Source organism: Syzygium oleosum, unplaced genomic scaffold (genome assembly GCF_021117445.2).
Source record: "Syzygium oleosum isolate NSW1041296 unplaced genomic scaffold, Sole_v2.1 Sole_v2.01, whole genome shotgun sequence".
In the NCBI taxonomy this organism is placed as follows: domain Eukaryota; kingdom Viridiplantae; phylum Streptophyta; class Magnoliopsida; order Myrtales; family Myrtaceae; genus Syzygium; species Syzygium oleosum.
In genome coordinates, this window is record NW_026607485.1 from 5,558,061 (window position 1) to 5,578,948 (window position 20,888).

General features: G+C 38.6%; 2 protein-coding genes across 10 annotated transcripts; one reads left to right on the forward strand and one right to left on the reverse strand.

Moving 5' to 3' along the window:
• The first annotated feature begins 4,192 nt into the window (after positions 1-4,192).
• LOC115665935 (lipase-like) lies at positions 4,193-10,043 on the forward strand. 5 transcript variants are annotated; one of them, XM_056316935.1, is made up of 11 exons: positions 4,193-4,348; positions 4,435-4,510; positions 5,146-5,225; positions 5,342-5,407; positions 5,570-5,617; positions 5,722-5,789; positions 6,076-6,148; positions 6,239-6,400; positions 8,505-8,699; positions 9,353-9,441; positions 9,567-10,043. In XM_056316935.1, exons 2-11 carry the CDS (start codon positions 4,438-4,440, stop codon positions 9,817-9,819), a joined length of 1,107 nt encoding a protein of 368 aa, XP_056172910.1. In that variant the 5' UTR covers positions 4,193-4,348; positions 4,435-4,437; the 3' UTR covers positions 9,820-10,043. The 5 variants fall into 5 exon arrangements, with proteins under 5 accessions (XP_056172910.1, XP_056172917.1, XP_056172914.1 ...); XM_056316939.1 differs by having other exon boundaries at positions 4,194-4,348; positions 9,606-10,043; XM_056316942.1 differs by lacking the exon at positions 5,570-5,617.
• A 3,245-nt stretch (positions 10,044-13,288) lies between these two features.
• On the reverse strand, positions 13,289-19,921 carry LOC115663337 (disease resistance protein RPV1-like). 5 transcript variants are annotated; one of them, XM_056316874.1, is made up of 6 exons: positions 18,923-19,920; positions 17,478-18,570; positions 16,892-17,242; positions 14,751-16,810; positions 14,048-14,160; positions 13,289-13,315 (listed from the first exon to the last, which is right to left on the reverse strand). In XM_056316874.1, the coding sequence occupies exons 1-4, from the start codon at positions 19,492-19,494 to the stop codon at positions 14,828-14,830; spliced, it is 3,999 nt and encodes a 1,332-aa protein (XP_056172849.1). In that variant the 5' UTR covers positions 19,495-19,920; the 3' UTR covers positions 13,289-13,315; positions 14,048-14,160; positions 14,751-14,827. The 5 variants fall into 5 exon arrangements, with proteins under 5 accessions (XP_056172849.1, XP_056172852.1, XP_056172846.1 ...); XM_056316877.1 differs by lacking the exons at positions 13,289-13,315; positions 14,048-14,160 and adding an exon at positions 13,381-13,714 and having other exon boundaries at positions 14,751-15,274; positions 15,416-16,810; positions 18,923-19,921; XM_056316871.1 differs by lacking the exon at positions 13,289-13,315 and adding an exon at positions 13,381-13,714.
• Between the last annotated feature and the right edge of the window lie 967 nt (positions 19,922-20,888).

Here is a 20,888-nt window from a genome sequence, read left to right on the forward strand (position 1 = left end):
CATCCACTTTGAGTGAAATTTAAATTTTTTGAGGTGCCCAAAAAATTAAAAAAAATTTCAAAAATTTCAAAACTTCACAAAATGACTTAGAATACCTGTGGCCACCCACTTTGAGTGAAATTTAAATTTTTTGAGGTACCCAAAAAAAATTAAAAATTTCAAAACTTCACAGAATGGCTTATATTGCCACCCACTTTGAGTAAAATTTAAATTTTTTTAAGTGCAAAAAAAAATCAACATATCAAAACAAATTTTTGTTCCATAAATCAATTTCTGGAATAGAATTAGTCATGTTTTACCAAACATATTTCTCCTCCAGAAATCAATTTCTGGCAAGAATTCCAAAAATCAATTTTTGGCAAGAATTTGATTTCTGAAGCAGAATGGAAGCCATTCTGTAAAATTTTGAAATTTTTGATTTTTTTGGGTACCTAAAAATATTTAAATTTCACTCAAAGTGGGTGGCCATAGGTATTCTAAGTCATTCTGTGAAATTTTGAATTTTTTGATTTTTTGAATTTTTGGTTTTTTGTAAAGAAGGAAATTTGGGCTAGAATGCATTCTGGAAGAGGGAAGCTACAAAAAGTAGCTTCTTTTTTTTGGGCCAAAACTCATTCTGAATGCAAAAATTCATTCCGGAACAAAAAAAAAATGAAGTTTTACCAAATACATTTTTATTCCGGAATGCAAAAATTGCTCCAGAATGCATTCCGGAAATTTTTTAACAAACGCATTTTTTGTTCCGGAATGCATTTTGGAGCAGAATTTCTGCTCTAGAATGGATTTCATGCGCGCCCTAAGCCATTCTGTAAAGTTTTGAAAGTTTTTATTTTTTTTTTATACCTAAAAAAATTTAAATTTCACTCAAAGTGGGTGGCCACAAGTATTTTAAGCCATTCTATGAAGTTTTGAAATTTTTGATTTTTTAATTTTTTGGGCACCTAAAAAAATTTAAATTTCACTAAAAGTGGGTGGCCACTTGTATTCTAAGCCATTCTGTGAAGTTTTGAAATTTTTGATTTTTTGATTTTTTTTGGGCACATAAAAAATTTAAATTTCACTCAAAGTGGATGGCCATAGGTATTCTAAGCCATTATGTAAAATTTTTTATTTTTTATTTTTTGATTTTTGTTTGAGCACCTCAAAAATTTTAAATTTCACTCAAAGTGGGTGGCCATAGTATTCTAAGCCATTATGTAAAAAATTTTATTTTTTATTTTTTGATTTTTGTTTGGGCACCTCAAAAAATTTAAATTCCACTTAAAGTGGGTGGCCACAGGTATTCTAAGCTATTCTATAAAATTTTGAAAATTTTGATTTTTTTATTTTTTTGGGCACCTAAAAAAATTTAAATTTCACTCAAAGTGGGTGGCCACAGGTATTCTAAGGGCGCTCATGGAATCCATTTTGCTCCAGAAATCAAATTCTTGCCAGAAATTGATTTCTGAAGGAGAAATCTGTTTAATAAAACATTACTAATTCTGCTCCAGAAATTAATTTCTGTAAGATAAATCTGTTTGATAAAACAAAAGGAAATTTTTGCTTTTGGAGGTGCCCAAAAATTTAAATTTCAGTCACAGATATTCTAAGCCATTCTATGAAGTTTTAAAATTTTTTATTTTTGAATTTTTTTGGGCACTACAAAAAAATTTAAATTTCACCACAAGTAGCCAATTGGCTACCCACTTTGAGTGAAATTTAAATGTTTTGAAATTTCACCCACTTTAAATTTCACTCACTTTAGGTGAAATTTAAATTTTTTTTTAGTGCCCAAAAAAATTCAAAAATAAAAAATTTTAAAACTTCAGAGAATGACTTTAGAATACCTGTGGCCACCCACTTTGAGTGAAATTTAAATTTTTTGAGGTGCCCAAAAAAATAAAAAAATAAAAAACTTCAAAACTTCACAAAATGGCTTAAAATACCCGTGGCCACCCACTTTGAGTGAAATTTAAATTTTTTGAGGCGCCTAAAAAAATAAAAAAATAAAAAATTTCAAAACTTCACAGAATGGCTTAGAATACCTGTGGCCACCCACTTTGAGTGAAATTTAAATTTTTTGAGGTGCTCAAAAAAAATCAAAAATCAAAAATTTCAAAATTTCACAGAATGGCTAAGTATACATGTGACCACTCACTTTGAGTGAAATTTAAATTTTTTTAGGTGCCAAAAAACAATCAAAATTTCAAAACTTCACAGAATGGCTTAGAATACATTTGGCCACCCACTTTGAGTGAAATTTAAATTTTTTTAGGTACCCAAAAAAATCAAAAATAAAAAATTTTAAAATTTCACGGAATGGCTTAGAATACTTGTGGCCACCCATTTTGAGTGAAATTTAAATTTTTTTAGGTGCAAAAAAAATCAACAGATCAAAATAAATTTATGTTCCAGAAATCAATTTCTAGAGCAGAATTAGTCATGTTTTATCAAATAGATTTCTCCTCCAGAAATCAGTTTCTTGCAAGAATTCCAGAAATCAATTTCTGGCAAAAATTTGATTTCTAGAGCAGAATGGTTACCATTCGCACCCTTAGAATACCTATGACCACCCACTTTGAGTGAAATTTAAATTTTTTGAGGTGCCCAAAAAAAATTTCAAAATAAAAAATTTCAAAATTTCACAGAATGGCTTAGAATACCTGTGGCCACCCACTTTGAGTGAAATTTAAATTTTTTGAGGTGCCCCAAAAAAAATCAAAAAATAAAAAATTTCAAAACTTCACAGAATGGCTTAGAATACTCGTGGCCACCAACTTTGAGTGAAATTTAAATTTTTTGTGGTGCCCAAAAAAATCAAAAATAAAAAAATTTAAAACTTCACAAATTGACTTAGAATACCTGTTACTACTCACTTTGAGTTAAATTTAAATTTATGGGCACCTGCAAAAGCAGAAATTTCCTTCTGTTTTATCAAACAGATTTCTCTTCCAGAAATCAATTTCTGAAGCAGAATTAGTCATGTTTTATCAAACAGATTTCTCCTTCATAAATCAATTTTTGGCAATAATTTGATTTCTAGAGTAGAATGGATTCCATGCGCGCCCTAAAGCTTTGTTCGTTTGACGAAAAATGAAAACATTTTTTGGGTTTTCCAGTGTTCGGGGGGCGGAAAATATTTTCCCTCAATGAGGAAAAACATGAACAAATCTAAGGAAAATGACTTCCTCTTTTTGAAAAGAAGAAGTCATTTTCCACGATCTTCTTCTTTTTCTTTCACCATTTTATTTTCAAGATTTTCTTTCCCCCTCGATCGCCAGCCGCCGCCGCCGCCACCCTCTAGTGGTCACCAAATACCGGAATATATTTTTCCGAGACTTTTTCATATTTCAGCCGAACACCAGAATATATTTTTTCCGAGGCTTTTTCTCAAATCTCACTTTTTTCTTCGAGCTTCGTTTGATTTGTGATGAATGGTTTGAAAAATAATTTTTTTAAAAAATTGTCACTTGTATTGCTTACAAAAATAAATTAATGGAAAATATTATCATTGTCCACAAAAATATTTAAGCATTAATTATCGTCGATAACAAAAATATTTTCGATTAAGTAATTATTTCAAGTAATATAAATGATCATTTTTAAGAAATTATTTTTCAAATCATTCATTTTTCTAAGAAACAAATAGTCTTATAACATCCACTTATTTTGTGAATTAATTTCACTGTAGTTTTATAAACATTCCACTACCAATATAAACTTGCGAGAACCACCGAATATGGCACGAACCACACATTATGTTCTTATTTATATAATTAGTACGAGTTGAATGCGAAATAAATACAAAATAAAAATTTCATTCACACTCTTTGCCTTCTTAATTAAACTGTACATTCGTGACTTTTTGTCCAAGGTTACAAACTCATTTTATTTCATGTTCTCTTTACATGTAAAATATACAATCCCGATGTTCGTACAAGTCACATATTTGATCGGGCAATTATAAGACGACAAAGTCATGATTTTTAAGATAAGCCACGTCTCATCCTCTCGGGGCTTTAAAATACAACGGAGAAGAAAATCGCCGCGCAGTCTTTCCCAACGTCCCGATTTCAGCCGAACTTCCTTCACTGCCCTCGCGCGAGCGACGAAATCACCGAATCTGACACCGAATATGCCCCGCCGGCAGAAGAAGACGCCGAGGGCAAATCAGGAAAGATCCGTAAATCCGTTGTACCCCTCTTTTCCTCTTGCCCCCCGAGTCGCCGTAGCTTTCAATCGCCATAAAAAGCGTCCACGGACCCGCGAGACCAGAATCGAGATCGAATTCGATCTCTCTTTCTCTCTCTCCATCTCGACGGGCGATCGCGCCGTTCGATTGCGCGCAAAGCGTTTGCGTACATGAAAGGTAACAGAGATTTGAGCTAGCTTTTTGCTGGCGTGGTTTCGTGTTTCGTCTCGAGGACGATGTTCGATCCCGGTTTTCTCTTGCAGGATATGGAGCGGAACGGGTCGTGGTTGAGGGCGGTGGTGGTTCTGACGTGCTTGGTTGCCGCGAGCGGGGCGAGAGGTAATCGCAATTCGCGTTCGTTGCATCGGTTAACTGCTGCTCTGGTCCTCTGACTCGATTCGGGTTTGGGAGTTTTGATTGTGATGAGGCGCGAATAGAGAGGCTCTGGGATTGAGTAGGTCGGTTTCGAGCTTGGACAGTGAGATTTGTATTGTGAATTTGGGCGGGTTAGGTGTTTCAGGTTTGGGGGGAAATTGTAGACTGTGTGGTGGAGCTGCGGTGCCTGACTGAATGGGGCAAACTATAGCTGTATGATGCCCCCTGGTGTACAATTGGATGTTTTCGGAGCATATAACTGACGGGCATTGTGTTGTTTTTGGTTGGTTTTGTTGAGTAATGGACTGTTTGGCTGTAGGTTTTCGTGGAGTAGCTTTATTGGAAAGTGGCGCCCTTTGTTGTTCACTTATTCCCCTATCATTGCATTGCACCGTGTACATAGTTCTTTCGGTTCATGGAGAAGGATGGCAGAAATATACTGAAATATTGTTTTGAGTCGATGTTTCCTTAAAGTGTTCCCCTCGCTTGATTTGTCAAAATAGCTTGCAAGAGACATAAGAAACTTGCTGCATTGCTTGTAATTGTATGAGCTTTTGACCGCATTATCAATTTGAAATTTTCTCAACTGGTAAATGCAGAACTTGGAGTGAGGTCCAAGGCTCATAAAGCTATTTACAATCACACTCTTGCCACGATATTGGTGGAGTATGCATCTGCCGTAAGTGGTCTTTAAGAAAAGTTTCACACTTACCTAGAGCTTGTTGTTGTTACTCATCAGGTTTCCCCATTTCAATACAATAAAATTGTAATTTAATGCAAAGCTTTTAATTGCAGGTTTACATGTCAGATTTGACAGAACTTTTTAGTTGGACATGTCCTAGATGTGATGGAAAGACCAAGGTAATTTGACTACTTATTAATATGACATTGTTGCTAAGGTTGTGCGAAGAATGGATCCTTAGTACTAGATAGCCAATTCTTGATATGACATTTTGTCGGCATATGCTGCACTGTTATGTGAGCTTCTGAACTGGCTATCAATGCGTTTTGATCTGAAAGCAGGGGTTTGAAGTCATTGAACTGATAGTTGACATTCAGCACTGCTTACAGGTATATAATTTGTTTTACAGTGGCCTGCCAATTTGCGATGCTTGTGATGCCTCTATGTTTGAATTGCATCTAATTGTTTGTCTCTATTTCTAAACCACTCGTAGGCATATGTTGGGGTCGCCAAGGACCTTAATGCTGTGGTTATAGCTTTCAGAGGTACTCAAGAACATAGGTATGCATGCATGTTAACTTTAGCAATTCTTCCCCTTAAATGGACATGCAAAGGACTTGATGAAAATTTAAGCTAAGAAGAGCAGCCTCGGTGAATGTGTACACGAGGCAAATGGGTCTGCTGTCCATATGAAGGGAAAAAGGGTGAATCATGTAACTTTCCTGTAATTTTAGATGGAGTCATGAGGAGATTACATACTTCACTAATTTTCTTCAGTGAAATTTCTCTCACGTCTCTTTTTCATTCGAGCTTTTCGGTTAGTGATTACTTCTATTTGTGTCTACAGCATACAGAATTGGGTTGAAGATCTCTACTGGAAACAGCATGACATAAACTACCCTGGCATGCCTGGTGCCATGGTGAGTACTAGAGATGATAAGCCTCTTGCAACCTGTGGATACTTCTGATTTGGATTAAGTTACAGTCTTACTCTATTAATTGTTGCTTAGGTTCATCGTGGATTTTATTATGCTTATCACAATACGACAATTCGACCTGGTATTTTGGATGCTGTTATAAGAGCCAAGGATCTATATGGAGACATCAACGTCATGGTGACAGGGCATTCTATGGGAGGGGCCATGGCATCCTTTTGCGGACTTGATCTTGTGGTAAGATAAATTGAAAAATTGTTATGGCTGGGACTTGTGAATTTCATTGGTTTCTTTTCTATCGTGTTCTTCAAACTATTCAGTTTTGGTTTGTTAAGAGTTATCTGGATTTCTCTGCGAAGTCTACGTTGAAAAGTCTAGGCTCTTTATGTGGATCTTGAACTTTCTATGGCTCTCATATGTATATTTACAATTCTTCATACATAGCATCTTGTTTTCTTACGTTTTTGGTAAATCAACTCATAAACAAAACATAAGCAGAATGGGGTGCAAACAGCACTTTACGTGAACCACCAATTATTGAAGTATCTAGTTGTGTGAATTGAGTCGTACATGTTAAGCTTTGGAGCTTCGAGTTGGTTGAGTACTTAAATTTAGTGGGTAAAGACATCGACTATCCATAGTTTACTTGCTGGAAACTTTATGGGATTGTTGATATGTTTATGGTCCAGACATATAACTTTTTTAGGCACTTGAAGCTCAAATTTTATGTCATGTAATCTTAAAGTGCCTACTCAGTTTAAGATAGATTGTATATCGATCCTAAATTTGTGTTTTATGCGCTGTTTCTGTCCGTCTCTCTCTAATCAAATGAAGCAGCTCCTCTTCAATTGGACTACTGGACCAGATATTTTGTAGGCTGGAGCCAATTCTAAGGTGTCTAAATTATTCTTTTTGTCTCAGCTTTATTAAATAGAGTGGTCCAGTGTACTTTTCTAGGCACCTGTTGCGGAACTGGTACCAAAAATGGTACCCACCCCAAATTTCGTTTTCCATTGATTCTCTCTCCATGACAAGTGGTCATTTTTTGAGAGTCAAACTTTCATGTGGACTCTGATAGGATCATAGGTTGCATAAACTTTAGAGTATACCATTTCTCAAAGTATTGGTAGCAAGTATAACATCTTGTCCTAACACAAATGATTTAAGAGTTTACCTTTTTTGATTTCTTGCTGAAAATTGTTCTTAGCCGATTGTGACCACATGCCCATGTGTTGTGGCCCTTTTTTTGATTTAGGGGGTGTTTGGTTCAGCTTTGGGACGAAAGCCCCTTGGGGAAATGCTGAACCGTTTGGCAAGCATTCCCAATGGGCTTTCTGCCAAAAGCCAGCATTTGCCAAAATGCTAAACCCAATTTTTTTTGCCCCAAACTAGTCTCACTTATTCTGGTTTATTCCGGTTTTGCCCCTCTTATTATTGTTCATCTTTTGCGTGAGGGTGGCTAGCGAGGGAGGGCGGCCGACACCGGATTGAGCCGGCGAGGTTGCACGACCCAGGCCAGCGGCGCCTGGGCGGTTGCACGGCTCCAGGTGGGTCACGCGACCCTCGCCAAGGGTCGCCCGGCCTCGGGTGACGGCCGGCGGCGGCAGATCTGGCTTGCGGGGGGTCACTCGACCTTGGGCAACAGCCGCCGGCGCCAGATCTAGCTCGCTGGCGGCCATAGCCCTTCGCCGGCTCCGGCAAAGGGTAGGGTAAGTTTTTTTTTTAATAAAAAAGAAAATTCCCAAAGCCCTTTGCAAAACAAATTTGCCAAACACTACTTGGGCCAAAGTAGCTTCACAAAGGATTTTTTACCAAACGCCATTTTAGTTTCTCCTTTGCCATTTGTGTCAATAAGTTTTGGAGTTCAAGGGGCATTTTCACCATGAACCTGGAATATTTTGTTTATGTCATTAGCAGGATGTGACTCATGCCACCAACATCCAATTGCTTCTTGTGGCAGCATTTAAATGCGCCTCGTTTGTAAATTCACTGCCAATCCCACTATTCCATATTATTAACACCTTTTCTTGGAGCTGGGGGTGGAATTGTTTTATTGTGGGTGTGAGGTTTGGTGGTGGGAAAATTATGGATGGGATCTTGAAAGAGTAACGCTAGACCTTTAGCCTTCATGGAGAGAAAGGGCTGTTCTATTGTTCACCATTGTATGTGAAAAGCGATATGTGATTATTGGTGCATAGTGTTTCTTTTTCGGTCCTGAAAGGGCCATTGATGTGTTAACATTCAAGTTATTTGGCTGTCTAGTATGAGTGCTGAAGCTGTTTTTTCTGGACCAGCACATTCACTTGATTTACTTGTATAAATGGGGAACACTTTATTTCAGGTGAATCATGAAGCACGGAATGTTCAGGTTTTAACATTTGGACAACCTCGTATTGGCAATGCAGTGTTTGCATCTTACTACAGTGACCGCGTGCCAAATACGATACGTATTACTAATGGACATGATATTGTGCCTCATTTGCCTCCGTACTATTCTCGGTTCCCACAGAAGACTTACCATCACTTCCCTAGAGAGGTAAGGCTTTGATCATATAAATTATGGGGAATTGTCGTTGACTGAATTTGATGTTTTCTTTGCATTTCTTTCAACCTATCTTCCTGGTGAAGTTTCATTTATTCCAACAATGTATTTACTCTCTTTTTTCGACGTATAAAATATAACTGTCTTGTTTTTATCTTCTTAGTAAAGCAGGATAGTTTGTAGTACTCATGACTTTTCAGAAATGTTTGAGTAACTCTCATTCCTGCATGAGCCATCATTAGTTTTCTCATACCAATTCCAAAGTTTAAGATGCATCATAGTGTCTGCTATATACTCTCTTTCTCTCTTTGATGGCTGATAAGATCGTCTTAACCTCTCTCTCTCTCTCTCTCTCTCTCTCTCTCTCTCTCTCTCTCTCTCTCTCTCTCTCTCTCTCTCTCTGATGGCTGTCTTAACCTAGTCTTAGGCATCTTAGGCTCTGTGCAATTATACGCATTTTAATTATTGTATGTCAACATCCACTAATGCTTATAATTATTGGCGACTAGCTCAATGACAGCTACGGATAAACACATTGATGTGAGATAATGTAAAAATGATCTGATTCCACCTGCTTCTCTGGTGACTAATCATAATCTTTTCTATGTCAGTGTTCACATGTAATTGGAATGTTCGCTTTGTTGTAGGTATGGCTATATAATATAGGATTTGGTAGTCTGGTTTATCAGGTTGAGAAAGTTTGTGATAGCTCTGGAGAAGATCCATCATGCAGCAGGTAATGATGTTGTTTCAGTCGTAGCTACTTGTTCTAGCAATTAGTTTGTGGATTTGTCATGCTAGACGCAACAAGTCGTGTGACAGACCAGCTTGTTCTAGAGAATGTTGGTCCTTTGTTACCAGGAATATATGTGGACAACTGATGAGAGTGCGTCTCTGCAGATCAGTAACTGGTAACAGCCTTGCGGACCATTTAGTTTACTATGGTGTGGGATTAATGGCTGAGACATGGGGATCATGCAAAATCGTCATGGACGCACGATTGAAGGAATATGGAGGTGAAGATGTCAAAGGAAATCTTATTGTTTCCAGGAATCTTTCTGCTTCTGCATTGAGGCTGCCTTCAGACTCTGATGCCAAGAACAACTTCAGTTAAAATGCTTCTGGTTCAGCACCTTTTTTCTCAAAGATCATCAGTGACCTCTGTGATGGCGGTCATGAAATGCATTCCATCGATCTGTTGTCCATATCCATCACAAGCATAAGAGCTCTACTCAAATTCACTCTGAATTTAAATAGTACGAAGTTGAATGTGTCATCCTTGTAAATACAACTCCGTGACTTCCATTGAATAAATACGTTCGCAAGTTTACTTGTCAATCTAATCTTAGGCCTGTGGCTTTGTTTACCAGACTTGATAAAACCTAATAAGGATGTGTGAATGCTTAACTGAGCTATTTATAGTTGAATCATGTAGCAAAATTGGCAGATGTGTGAACTTGGAACTGTGAGACTTGCACGGTTGGGCAATTAACCAGTTTTACAAGGTGAAACAAAGAGTGCCAAAGGAGACCACTTCTCAATCTGTGACCTTACCTTCTGCTATAGGCACATTGTCACAATAGACTTCTTGGCACAAGTGCTTCAACTCTTTCCCAGCAGGGGGTTATGCTCAAGCCATCTTCGAAATCGATTATGACCTTGTCTTGCATCAGTTCCACTGGCAACCTTTGCTAAATCTTAACTTTTAGGAGGTAAACGACTTATATCATCTTGGCTTGGACTTGTAACACTGATCAGCCTTTGGAAGTAGAGTTGTAAGCTTTTACCTTCTTTTGGCCGATATACAAGAATTAACATTAGTGGAAACCTGAAAAACTAAATTTCCTCCGTCATTTCAAAGGATATATTGCTCATCATGACCATTCAAAGCACATTGTGCAAGAGACCAACTAATTCCTTGACAACATATGATAATTTAGAGTTTGTACATTATGATAAAAGCCAAAGTACAACATCAAAGTGTTGGAAAAGAGATATTGAGTGAGTTAGCCACGGGCACAACTAACCTACACAAAAAGACCCTGTAAATTTCTCTTGTTACCGATAGAAAAAGCTTAGGCGGTCATATAGGACTTTTGTCGGGAGCGGTTCTCCTTGTCAATGTTGAAACCTAAAGCTCCATCCCTAGGATAACCAAAAGGCAAATGGCAAAGCTTCTATTACTGATTAAAGCCTATACATTTGAATATACCCTTCATTGTTTTAGGTGTAACAAAGTTAATATTTACAAGGCATGGATATCAGCTTCAAATTTGAAGTACAACCCAATAACTTCCGATGATCTCACATAAAAGACGAACATGTAAATTGACAAAATTAATGCACTTGAATATAGTAAACTAGCATCAATTTGACTCGTCTTTTATTGAAAACTTAATTCGTCAACCAAAATTGTCAACCGGGAATATATCTAAACCAAATCGAACTCATGAAATAGATCAAAAGAAACCATGGTCCCATTTCATAAGTAGTTTATAGCCATCCATCTTAAAGGTAGAAAGTGATCGAAAAAACGGCTAGCAGTTAACTATACAAGTGTACAAGTTTCAAGTCAATTTGGCAAATTATGATTCTAATTTAGTATAGAGAATACAATTCCGGGAAAGACAATAACGAATATCTGCTAGAATGACGTAGGGCAATAAGCAATTTGCTTAAGTTTCCAAGCTTCCTTGACAACAAATCTGGTTGTAAGTGCAGGACCTTTCAAGAACTGCATGCACTTCTTATTGAAAAATGCACTCCCTTGTAGAGCATGTCTTCTCAATTTTTCAAGAAATGGCCGAATCTCCTAAGCAATGCCAGGCCTCGCATCATTTGAACCTCTTCAAGTTAAAACAGTCAGGTCTCACGCATGTTATCCCCTCTCTGCAAAGTGTTTCTACTCAATCAACTTACATCAAGGATGGCAGGGCCTTCAATCAACAATTCTTCCAGAGATTCTGGTAGTTTGTGACAAGCAAAGTCCACATTACTACAATAATCTAGTGTAACTAACTTCTACTTCTGCCAATGAGTCGGATTAGGGAAACTCTCTCCCTTTTTCAAGATCGAAGAGCTTCGGAATTGGTAGATACTCCAAATAGTCAAGGCCTTGAATCTCTGATGCTGTAGAGTTCTCTATTCTTAGTTCTGACAGTCTCTTCAAATTTGAGAGATGCATTGCTATTCTCATCCACTGGCAAGATTCAACACATAAATAAGATAAACTATGAGGGAAGCATTGGGAGGCACAACAAATTAGCACACTAGTGTTCTAGTCTTTTGAGTTGAAAAAGGATGACCAATATCTGTTGATAAGGCGGTTACAACAGTAGACATATAAGGTGGTTACAACAGCAGATGACAATGTTAAAGACTCCAATTTATTTAATCTCACAATGTACCGTGGCATAGTATCTCCCACAAGTTGACAATTGTCTACGGGGTAAGCATCTGGTCGAATGGCCAGATACAAATTATTTAAACTTGTAAGGTTTGATAAACCGGGAAATATCGTCGTCGATGTATTAATGTGCAAACTAACGAGACTTTCTGGAAGCTTTGGTACTTGGTATGTTTCAGTCAGTGTCAATTTTAGGATCCTCAAAGACGAATTTTTGCAAATGTCATTTGGAATTTCCAGTCGCAAGCTTTCACCATGTGCTGCGTCTGTTTCTTCTAGCTTTTACAACAACCATAAGGCACTAGGTATCTTTCCAATAAAACAATTGTTCATCTTCACTACTTTCAAACTTTTCATGTTTCCTATTGAGTCATGTAGCTCTTTAATGCACGCTTAGGAAATATCGAACTCAAGTAGTGATCGCAGATTGCCAATCGAGTCTGGAAGCCTCTCTATACATTCACATTCTTTTGAAGACAAGTATTCAAGGATTGTAAGAGCTCCAATCAACAGGGGAAGTTGTGTAATTATGGTGCTTTTGAAAGATAGCCTTGATAGAGATGTCAAGTGACCAATGGAAGAGATTATCTTCAATAATGAACATTGTGAAGCACTAAGAATTTTGAGATCCTTCAGCACTTGATATTCAGCGTTGAAGAATTCAGTAATACCTGAACATCATAGATATTTCCCCGAGCGCATTCAATTGTTTCTTCTGGTCAACATCATCAAAAAGGAAGAGAACTCTTTTACTAGATAGCCTACCTTTAATTGTCTTGATCCCTTCATCAACATTACTTATTTTAGTCAATTTCCATTTATGGACACCAGAGATGAGTGGATTCTACAAGCACTGAATGCCCTTGAGCTCTGAAGTATCATGATTGTTAGAAACAAAGCAACAGTGCTCAAAACCATGTGACAACTGATTGTAGGTAATTTTGGCGAGAGTCGGCTTTATGACACCGCCCATTCAATTGAATTCCAACAATTCGTGTTTCCTGCTTTGTGAGCGCCTATCATACTCATAAGTAAGACTACGTTGAACACCATTTTCACATCAAAAGGTCCATGAATTGGTTTTGGCAGGCGCAACTAAGACTGCTGTGAACACCTCTTTAAGCGCACACAATTTTTCTCAACGTGCCCTGCTAGTGTTTCCTCATAAAGGAATATTTGGGTACTGATAAGCAATTTCTATTGCCTATCAATGAAGAGAACACATACAAATGAAGAGCAATATTCATTCTTATGGCCCTACATAATGGATTAATAAACAATTAGGTTTGCTTAAATAGCCCTTTTAACCCCAAAAACATTACGCGCGATGCCCCAAATTGCACAATGAATCCCTCTGCCCTGCTCTAATGATTTATCCAGAAAAAAGGGCCAAACATTCAACTAAAACTTCAAACCGAGTTTAACAGATTTAACAATTTCATCAATAGGCAACGACTTCCGTCACTAATATTCAAGTTTCTGTCTCTCAACAGATGAATACCACCCCAAGATTGTGAAAGGGAATTTAGTTGACATTATATGTCATCCTCATTTTCCTTTATTTGGTCTTCATATGTACAGCTGCCCCATTAGCCGCAGCTCCCTGCATAGAAAGCTCTATGTAAGTTTCTCAAACTCTAATTTCTTTCAACAATACTAGAAACCGGCAAAAAAGCAGGTTGTTGAGAAGTCTCCCTTAGCACTTTCTGTCAATCTTAAACCCTAACAGAGTGCTCTAGTACAGCTTGAGGTGAATGGAAGGGCTCCTATTACAGAGAATCACCCAGGTACAACCATTTCTAGAAGATGTAGGTGATAATGGAGTTCACACAAGAATCCATTCACATGATTTCTGACCCCAATGAGACTTATCATATGTCCTACGCACCAGTAATACTGAAATATTAGCCTTTGACTATAAGATGATTTATGATACCTCGGAGAAGCTAAGTAGTTCCTCTATCCTGTCACAGATGGAAGTTTTTCTGGGCAAACTACTGATGCCGCTACCCAAGTGAAATTCGTCTTTCTTCATTTTATAACTTCTCCCTAACATTTGCAAATCTCAGTAAGAAGCATACCTATTCTGGACAATAAACTGAACATAAGCATATCAATATAGAATGTCTGTCTTCTTCACAGTTGCGATGATGAGTTGATTATGCCGTAAAGTTCCAGGATGAGAACCATAGTTATATGACCTTCCAGCACACATTCCATCTAATTGTTTACAGCATAACAAAGTTATCTCCAAAGCAAAGCGAGGCCATCAACTTTGAAATATATGAAGCAGCAAATCAAGAAGGATCTCTAACAATTTGTTGCATATCAAATAAAAACTATGCAATCGAGATGCATACCTCCAGCTGGGAAACATAAAAGCAAGGAGAAACCATCCCAATAATATATAGCCAAAACAGCCAAACCAAACAAGGAAAAGAGAATGACTATTTGAACATAATTAAGAACCTTCTGGTTGTACGGATGTATCACAATTTTAATACCTTCATCAGATTTTCAGTCATCAACTCGTGAAAAGGAAATTAAAAAAGTGCATGTGAAGCTTTTCTGTTCATATCTGTGAAAGAATTTGATTGCAGAAAAGGGAAAACAATTATTTGTCAGATGAAATAGGTTACCTCAAGTTGTTTAAAGTTTGAACATGAGGGAACAATTTGTGGTCGTGGATCAAGAAGATTTCAAGAGCAACGTGCACTTATTCCTCGTCTTCTCCCCGAGATTCAGATTCGTCGTTTTCTCCCTCATCTTCAGATTCAGATTCGGCATCATCTCCTTCAGATTCAGATTCGTCGTCTTCTCCATCATCTAATTTCTTGCACCCAGTTATTTCAACCTTTCGCGGTCCCTTCAAGCTCGACAGATCAGGCAACTTCCGTAAAGAATCACATAAAGAAATCTTCAATTTTTCCAAAGATTGCGGTAGTTCGCCTTGAATCTCAGCCAGACTATGACAGTAACTTATGCAAACCTCTCGCAACCCCTTCAAGCTCGACAGATCAGGCAACTTCCGTAAAGATTCACAGGAATAAATCTCCAAGTTTTCCAAAGATTGTGGTAGTTCGCCTTGAATCTCAGCCAGACTACCACAGCTACTTCTGCAAACCTCTCGCAACCCCTTCAAGCTCGACAGATCAGGCAACTTCTGTAAAGATTTACAAGTATCAATCTTCAATTTTTTCAAAGATTGTGACAGTTCCCCTTGAATCTCGACTAGATTAAAACAATCCCGTACCCAAAGACTCCTCAGTTTGTTTAAATTGCTTAGATCAGGTAGTATCTTCACCTGTCCAAGCCTCAGAAGCTCCATATCTCGTAGGCCCTCCAGACAACCAAGGCCTCGAATCTCTGCAATTGCAGCGCCCGAAATGTGGAGAGATGATAGATTCTTCAAATCCGATAGATCCTCCATCAAGCAAAGTGAGTCGCAATCTTCCAAACGTAAGGAGGATAAACTTGGGGGAAGCCTCGTGAGGTGACGCAGTTTAGGGCTCGAGAGTACAAGTGACCGGAGTTGACGAAGGAGGCTTAGGTCTGTTGGTAAGGTGGCAATCCCGCACTTGAGGTCACGTGACTTGAGTTGAGGAGGGAGGCTTAGGTCTGTTGGTGAGGCGGTCTCACGATCAAAGCGCAGGGCTAGAGACTCCAGATTGCTCAAGTTCTCCATCCACCGTGGAATCGGATCTTCCACGGGCCCATATGATTTCCCATCATAATCACGTCCGCTAAATCCCAGATCCAGTTCCTTTAAATTAGTGAGGTTCGAGAGATCTGGAAACGTGTCCATGCACAACTCCCGCAGCCGTAAATCGATGAGACTTTCGGGAAGCCTCGGTGGAAGCGCGTATATATCCGCATCCTCCAATCTCAAGATCCTCAGGTATTGATTTCTGGAGATGCAATTGCCAATATTCACATGGCCATGCTCACGAGCAGACACATGTATTTCTTCGAGCTTCTCAATCGTCCAAAAGACATCGGGTATTTTGCTTATGTCACTACCCTCCATCTTCACTACTTTCAAATTTTTCAATTTTCCGATGGAATCGGGTAGTTCTTCGATCGGTGTGGAGGATATATCCAACTCAATCAGCGATTCCAAATTCCCAATTGTATCTGGAAGCCTCTCCAACGATTCGCAACCACTCAGAGATAGGTATTCAAGGCTTGCAAGATCTCCACCCATCTCGTCTGGCAGCCTCTCAAGTTTCTCACAATCGCTTACATCTAAGGAAACTAGGCTTTTCAAATGACAAATCGACCTATCAATTTCAGTTAATGATTCACAGCCCGATAAGATCAATCGTTCTAAATTTGAATGGGCAGAGAAGTTGGGGGTTCTCTTCAAGCGTTGGCAATCGGATATGTCCAGCTCAATCAGCGATTTCAAATTCCCTATCGTATCCGGAAGCCTCTCCAACGATCCGCAACCACTCAGAGATAGGTATTCAAGGCTTGCAAGATCTCCACCCAGGTCGTCTGGTAGACTCCGAAGTTTCCCACAAGAGCTTACATCTAAGGAAACTAAGCGTTTCAACCGACAAATCGACCTATCAATTTCGGTCAATGATGCACAGCCCTTTAAGATCAATCGTTCTAAATTTGAATGGGTAGAGAAGTTGGGGGTTCTATTCAAGTGTTGGCAATAGGACAGATCCAGAACTTTCAAATTCTTCATCACCTGTGAAAAGAAAAACCATGCAAAGATTACTTTTGAATCTCATAAGACGGAATAATAAGTGTTGTCTAGCATATAACATACCTCCATATGGCTCCACCCCTGCCAATCATGCGTAATTTCACTGAAAGATAGATCAAGAAAAACCACATCCTCCATGGAGAAATTTGTAATGTTAAATGTTGGGGGAATACGATGCCACGAAAGCCAACGTAAATGTGGAAGGAGATCTGAATTCTCTTGAAAAACATTAGTTGGAAGAACATTTGATGGCGATTCATGCGAAAGAAGCCTCTCTTCTGCACTAAAATATTCCTCCGAACCGTTAACTTGAAGAAACAGCAAATTTGATATTCTCTTAAAGTCCTTACAGGTAAAACAGTACCGCCGCTCATGGTCAAAGTGGAGACGAAGAGCTTCAACTTTTGTTTTTCCCTGCCCAATGGAAAATTTTAAAAAAACAAAAGAGTTGAAGCAAAACACATTTATTCAAGTTCACTATTTTGAAGGGTTGAGTTGGAGTACTATCGTTCCTTTAATCTTGACAGAGCAAGAATATTGGTTTGAGTAGGTCACCATAGTGCTAGAGAACACAAAAAAGTAACTGGCTTTTTAAAAAAAAGAAAATGTCTACAAGCTACATGGAGATTTATCGCACAGGGGATTTTACCTCATGTCTCCTCAGCAAATCCAATGCTTCCCTAGGATCCCACACCCTCCGTTGCTTCTCTATTTTCATCTTACTTTCTTGACGAACTATTTCTCTTCCGAGGTCTCTGAGTTGGTCATGCATCCACACTTTATTATACTCTACAATCTTTATCAAAGACATGTTCTGCAAAACTTCCAAGGCTACTTCTGGAAATTTTGATTCATCCCAGTAATGAACCACAATTTTTTTGTCATATCCAATGAAAATACAAGCTATATCGAGGAATATATGCTTCTGCCGATCATTTAATGCATCATAACTTATTTTCAGTTTACTTTGAACTTTACCATCAGGCACACTTTCTAGCATCTTCAATGTGGCCTCCCACTCTTTCTTATTTTTGCCGGATAAAACTGAGCCTATGACTTCTAGAGCTAGCGGAAGACCTCCAGCAGTGCACATTGCCCTATGGGATTGGTTGATATACTCGTCCAAAGGGGAATCTCTTCTGAAGGCATGTTTGCTAAAAAGTTGAAGAGATTGATCACGATCCATGCCCATAAGCTCATAACAGTCGTCCACTTTATGAACATCAAGAACTTCTTTGTTTCTGGTAGTAATAATAAGTTTACTCCCTTTACCAAACCAATCATGCTCACCTACAAGTGCATCCACGTGATTCTTTTCATGCACATCATCAAGAAGCAGGAGAACTCTTTTATTAGACATCCTCTCTTTAATTATCTGAGTTCCTTCATCAATGTCTTTTATATCCATGCCTTTCATTTTGAGGATGTCCGAGATGAGTTGCTTCTGCAAGCAGTGAATACCATTACGTTCTGACACTTCTCGAATATCGCGAAGAAAGCAACGATTCTCAAAGTCGTGTAAAAGCTTATTGTAGATCATTTTGGCAATAGTCGTCTTTCCGATGCCACCCATCCCGTGAATTCCTATAATCCGTGTTTCACTTGTCCCAGCACCTATCTTTTCCATGATTGCATCCACATGGTTGTCGACACGGACCAAGCGGTCTGATACCTCTAGATAACCCTTTTTCAACTCGCTGAGAACCTTATGGGTAAGTTCTTTTGCGAACTCTCCTTCTCGCCTAGTGTTTGTTGGAGGCAAAAGACAATGAGTTAGAAAATTGTGTTGAATTAACTATGTTCTGACAAGACCAAATTAAATTCGGAATGTGTTCTTCAAGGATTTATTCCATTGTAGATGAATTAGCGTTGGTACTTACAGTTAATGAATGAAATAAACTGGAAAAAAATTGATGCTTGGAATAAAATGGGACAAAATTGGGATTGTGCCATTACTTAGCGAGTTTTCAGCAGTATAACTTCAATAACACAGAATTCAATTTAAACAGGGCTAACACAAATCTAGAAAAGAAACCTGAAACACAAAGTTTTAATGGTAAAAGGTACATGAGATGGAATGCTTAAAGCAATCACCTGTTCTCCTTCTTGCTATGCAGGTCCCATCCGTTTATTGCTCCCACTGCCCTGAGAGCATCCTTCCACCCTTCAATAGTCTTTTCGTCGTGTCGCTTCTTGTTTTCATGTGCAAGAAAGGCCTTTGCATAACCCTCTGTTTGGTGCCGAACCTCTGAAGGCGCCACATCATAAAAAATAGGGATGATCTTTTGTCTTCGAGTTTTCTGGCACTCGACCATCTGGACTAGCTCCTTGAGACACCATACGCTAGAGGCATAGCCTTTCGAAAAGATAGGTATTGAGATCTTCGACTGATTAATTGCTTGGAGAAGTTCTGGGGCAAACTCTTCCCCGACGCCGAGCTCTTTGTCGTCCTTAAATGTGCGGATTCCCACATCATTAAGACAAGTGTAAAGGAAGTCGGTAAAACCCGCTCGAGTATCTGATCCATTGAAGCTTAAGAATACTTCATAGTCATGTCCTGATGAAGTAGCCATTCCTTGACCTTCTGTTGAAGTGTGAGTAGAAGAAGCGGCTCCTGCTGTTCCATCATTTTCACAGATGCGTCTTTCTTGTGGCCTCCCCTCCATTCGATCTCACTTGACCTTCTCCTCAAGAGAAGATTGAAAAGTATAGCAGCAAAAGCAGTGGCAGCAAGAGATGGAAAAAGTTTAGAAGCCAGAACTAACAAACGGAGATCTCTGTGGGTCATTAAACGTAGAAGACAGGATTGGCTAAATATGCATAGAGTGGAGGGCCAGTTTTCTAGAATTGGTCAAATAAGAAGGATTCATTACAGCCTGTCAAAGTGGACAAATGCAAGTTTTTTCAAAACCAAAGTGGTCCCTCCCAACTCAATTCTTCTCTTTTATCTTCACCGTCATAACGCAATTGAAAAGAACAGGAAGATAAAATTGCGGAGTAAATAAACTAGTGGAATTCTAAAAAGATGGGAGCAATCGAGTGCTTTCGGTTATGATGCTCTTCAATTTTAATAATCTATGTCTTTGTGGAGTTTCTGACAACACCGTGTTGCGATGAATGCCCCACGCACTCGCCCGCGGCGCGTTTTCGCTGGTACATAATTGTAGGGTCACTTTCGGGGTTTGGGTGTCGAGTCAGTGCTATTTTGGGAATAACAGCCCCCCGTCTGGTCATATGAGTTGTTCTTTGACCTTTTTGTTCTCCCCCGCACGCGCAGATAAATGAATTATTGGTGTGATTCCTTTTTGTTTTGGTCGATGTGTGATTCCTTCTTGAGAAATCTGGTTCATGCACTGTTCGTAGTCCAAGTCTTCGAATACTTTGACTTTGCCCTTCTAGTTCGGTGACACACATCTCCTCCCCCCCACGCTGTTCTTTTATTTTATTTTTTCTTCGGAGAGCGGTAGCTATTGCAATTTTTAATCTAATGATTGTATTTCGATGCAAGGCAAAACTATATGTATACGGCAATTTCGTAATTTTCATTTAGTTAAATTAGATAGTATCAATTTTTGTGATGATTGATGACACGATTGGCTAGTCTATTTAAAGATCAAAGTTTCTCTAAACATATGGTGTTTATTGTGTAAGTATTTTTCAAGTTTCTACATCAATTTTGTGGTAACTGAACATTTCGTGTTTCTCCATAGAAAATAGCCACTTCGCAACTAAAGTTTCACAATACTGACTCGACGACAACCAACATAAGCAGTAGCTACCAAAATCATCTTCTATCAACCGTTCTTTAGCCAACCAAAGTCACCCGTAAAGAGTTGGCACGTACAATATCATAAGCTTTTCAGAGTCCGGATTATGATCAATCCAATGATGAATAAACCGAGCATTGTCTCCCCTCCATTGATCTCACTTGATCTTTTCTTCGAGAAACGTTTCTCGAAGGAAACGTTTCAAAGATGAAAAAAAGTTCAAAAGCCCTGCTTATCAAATGCTGCTGGCCAAAAAAAACAATCATTTATCAAATGGTGACAGCCTATCAATC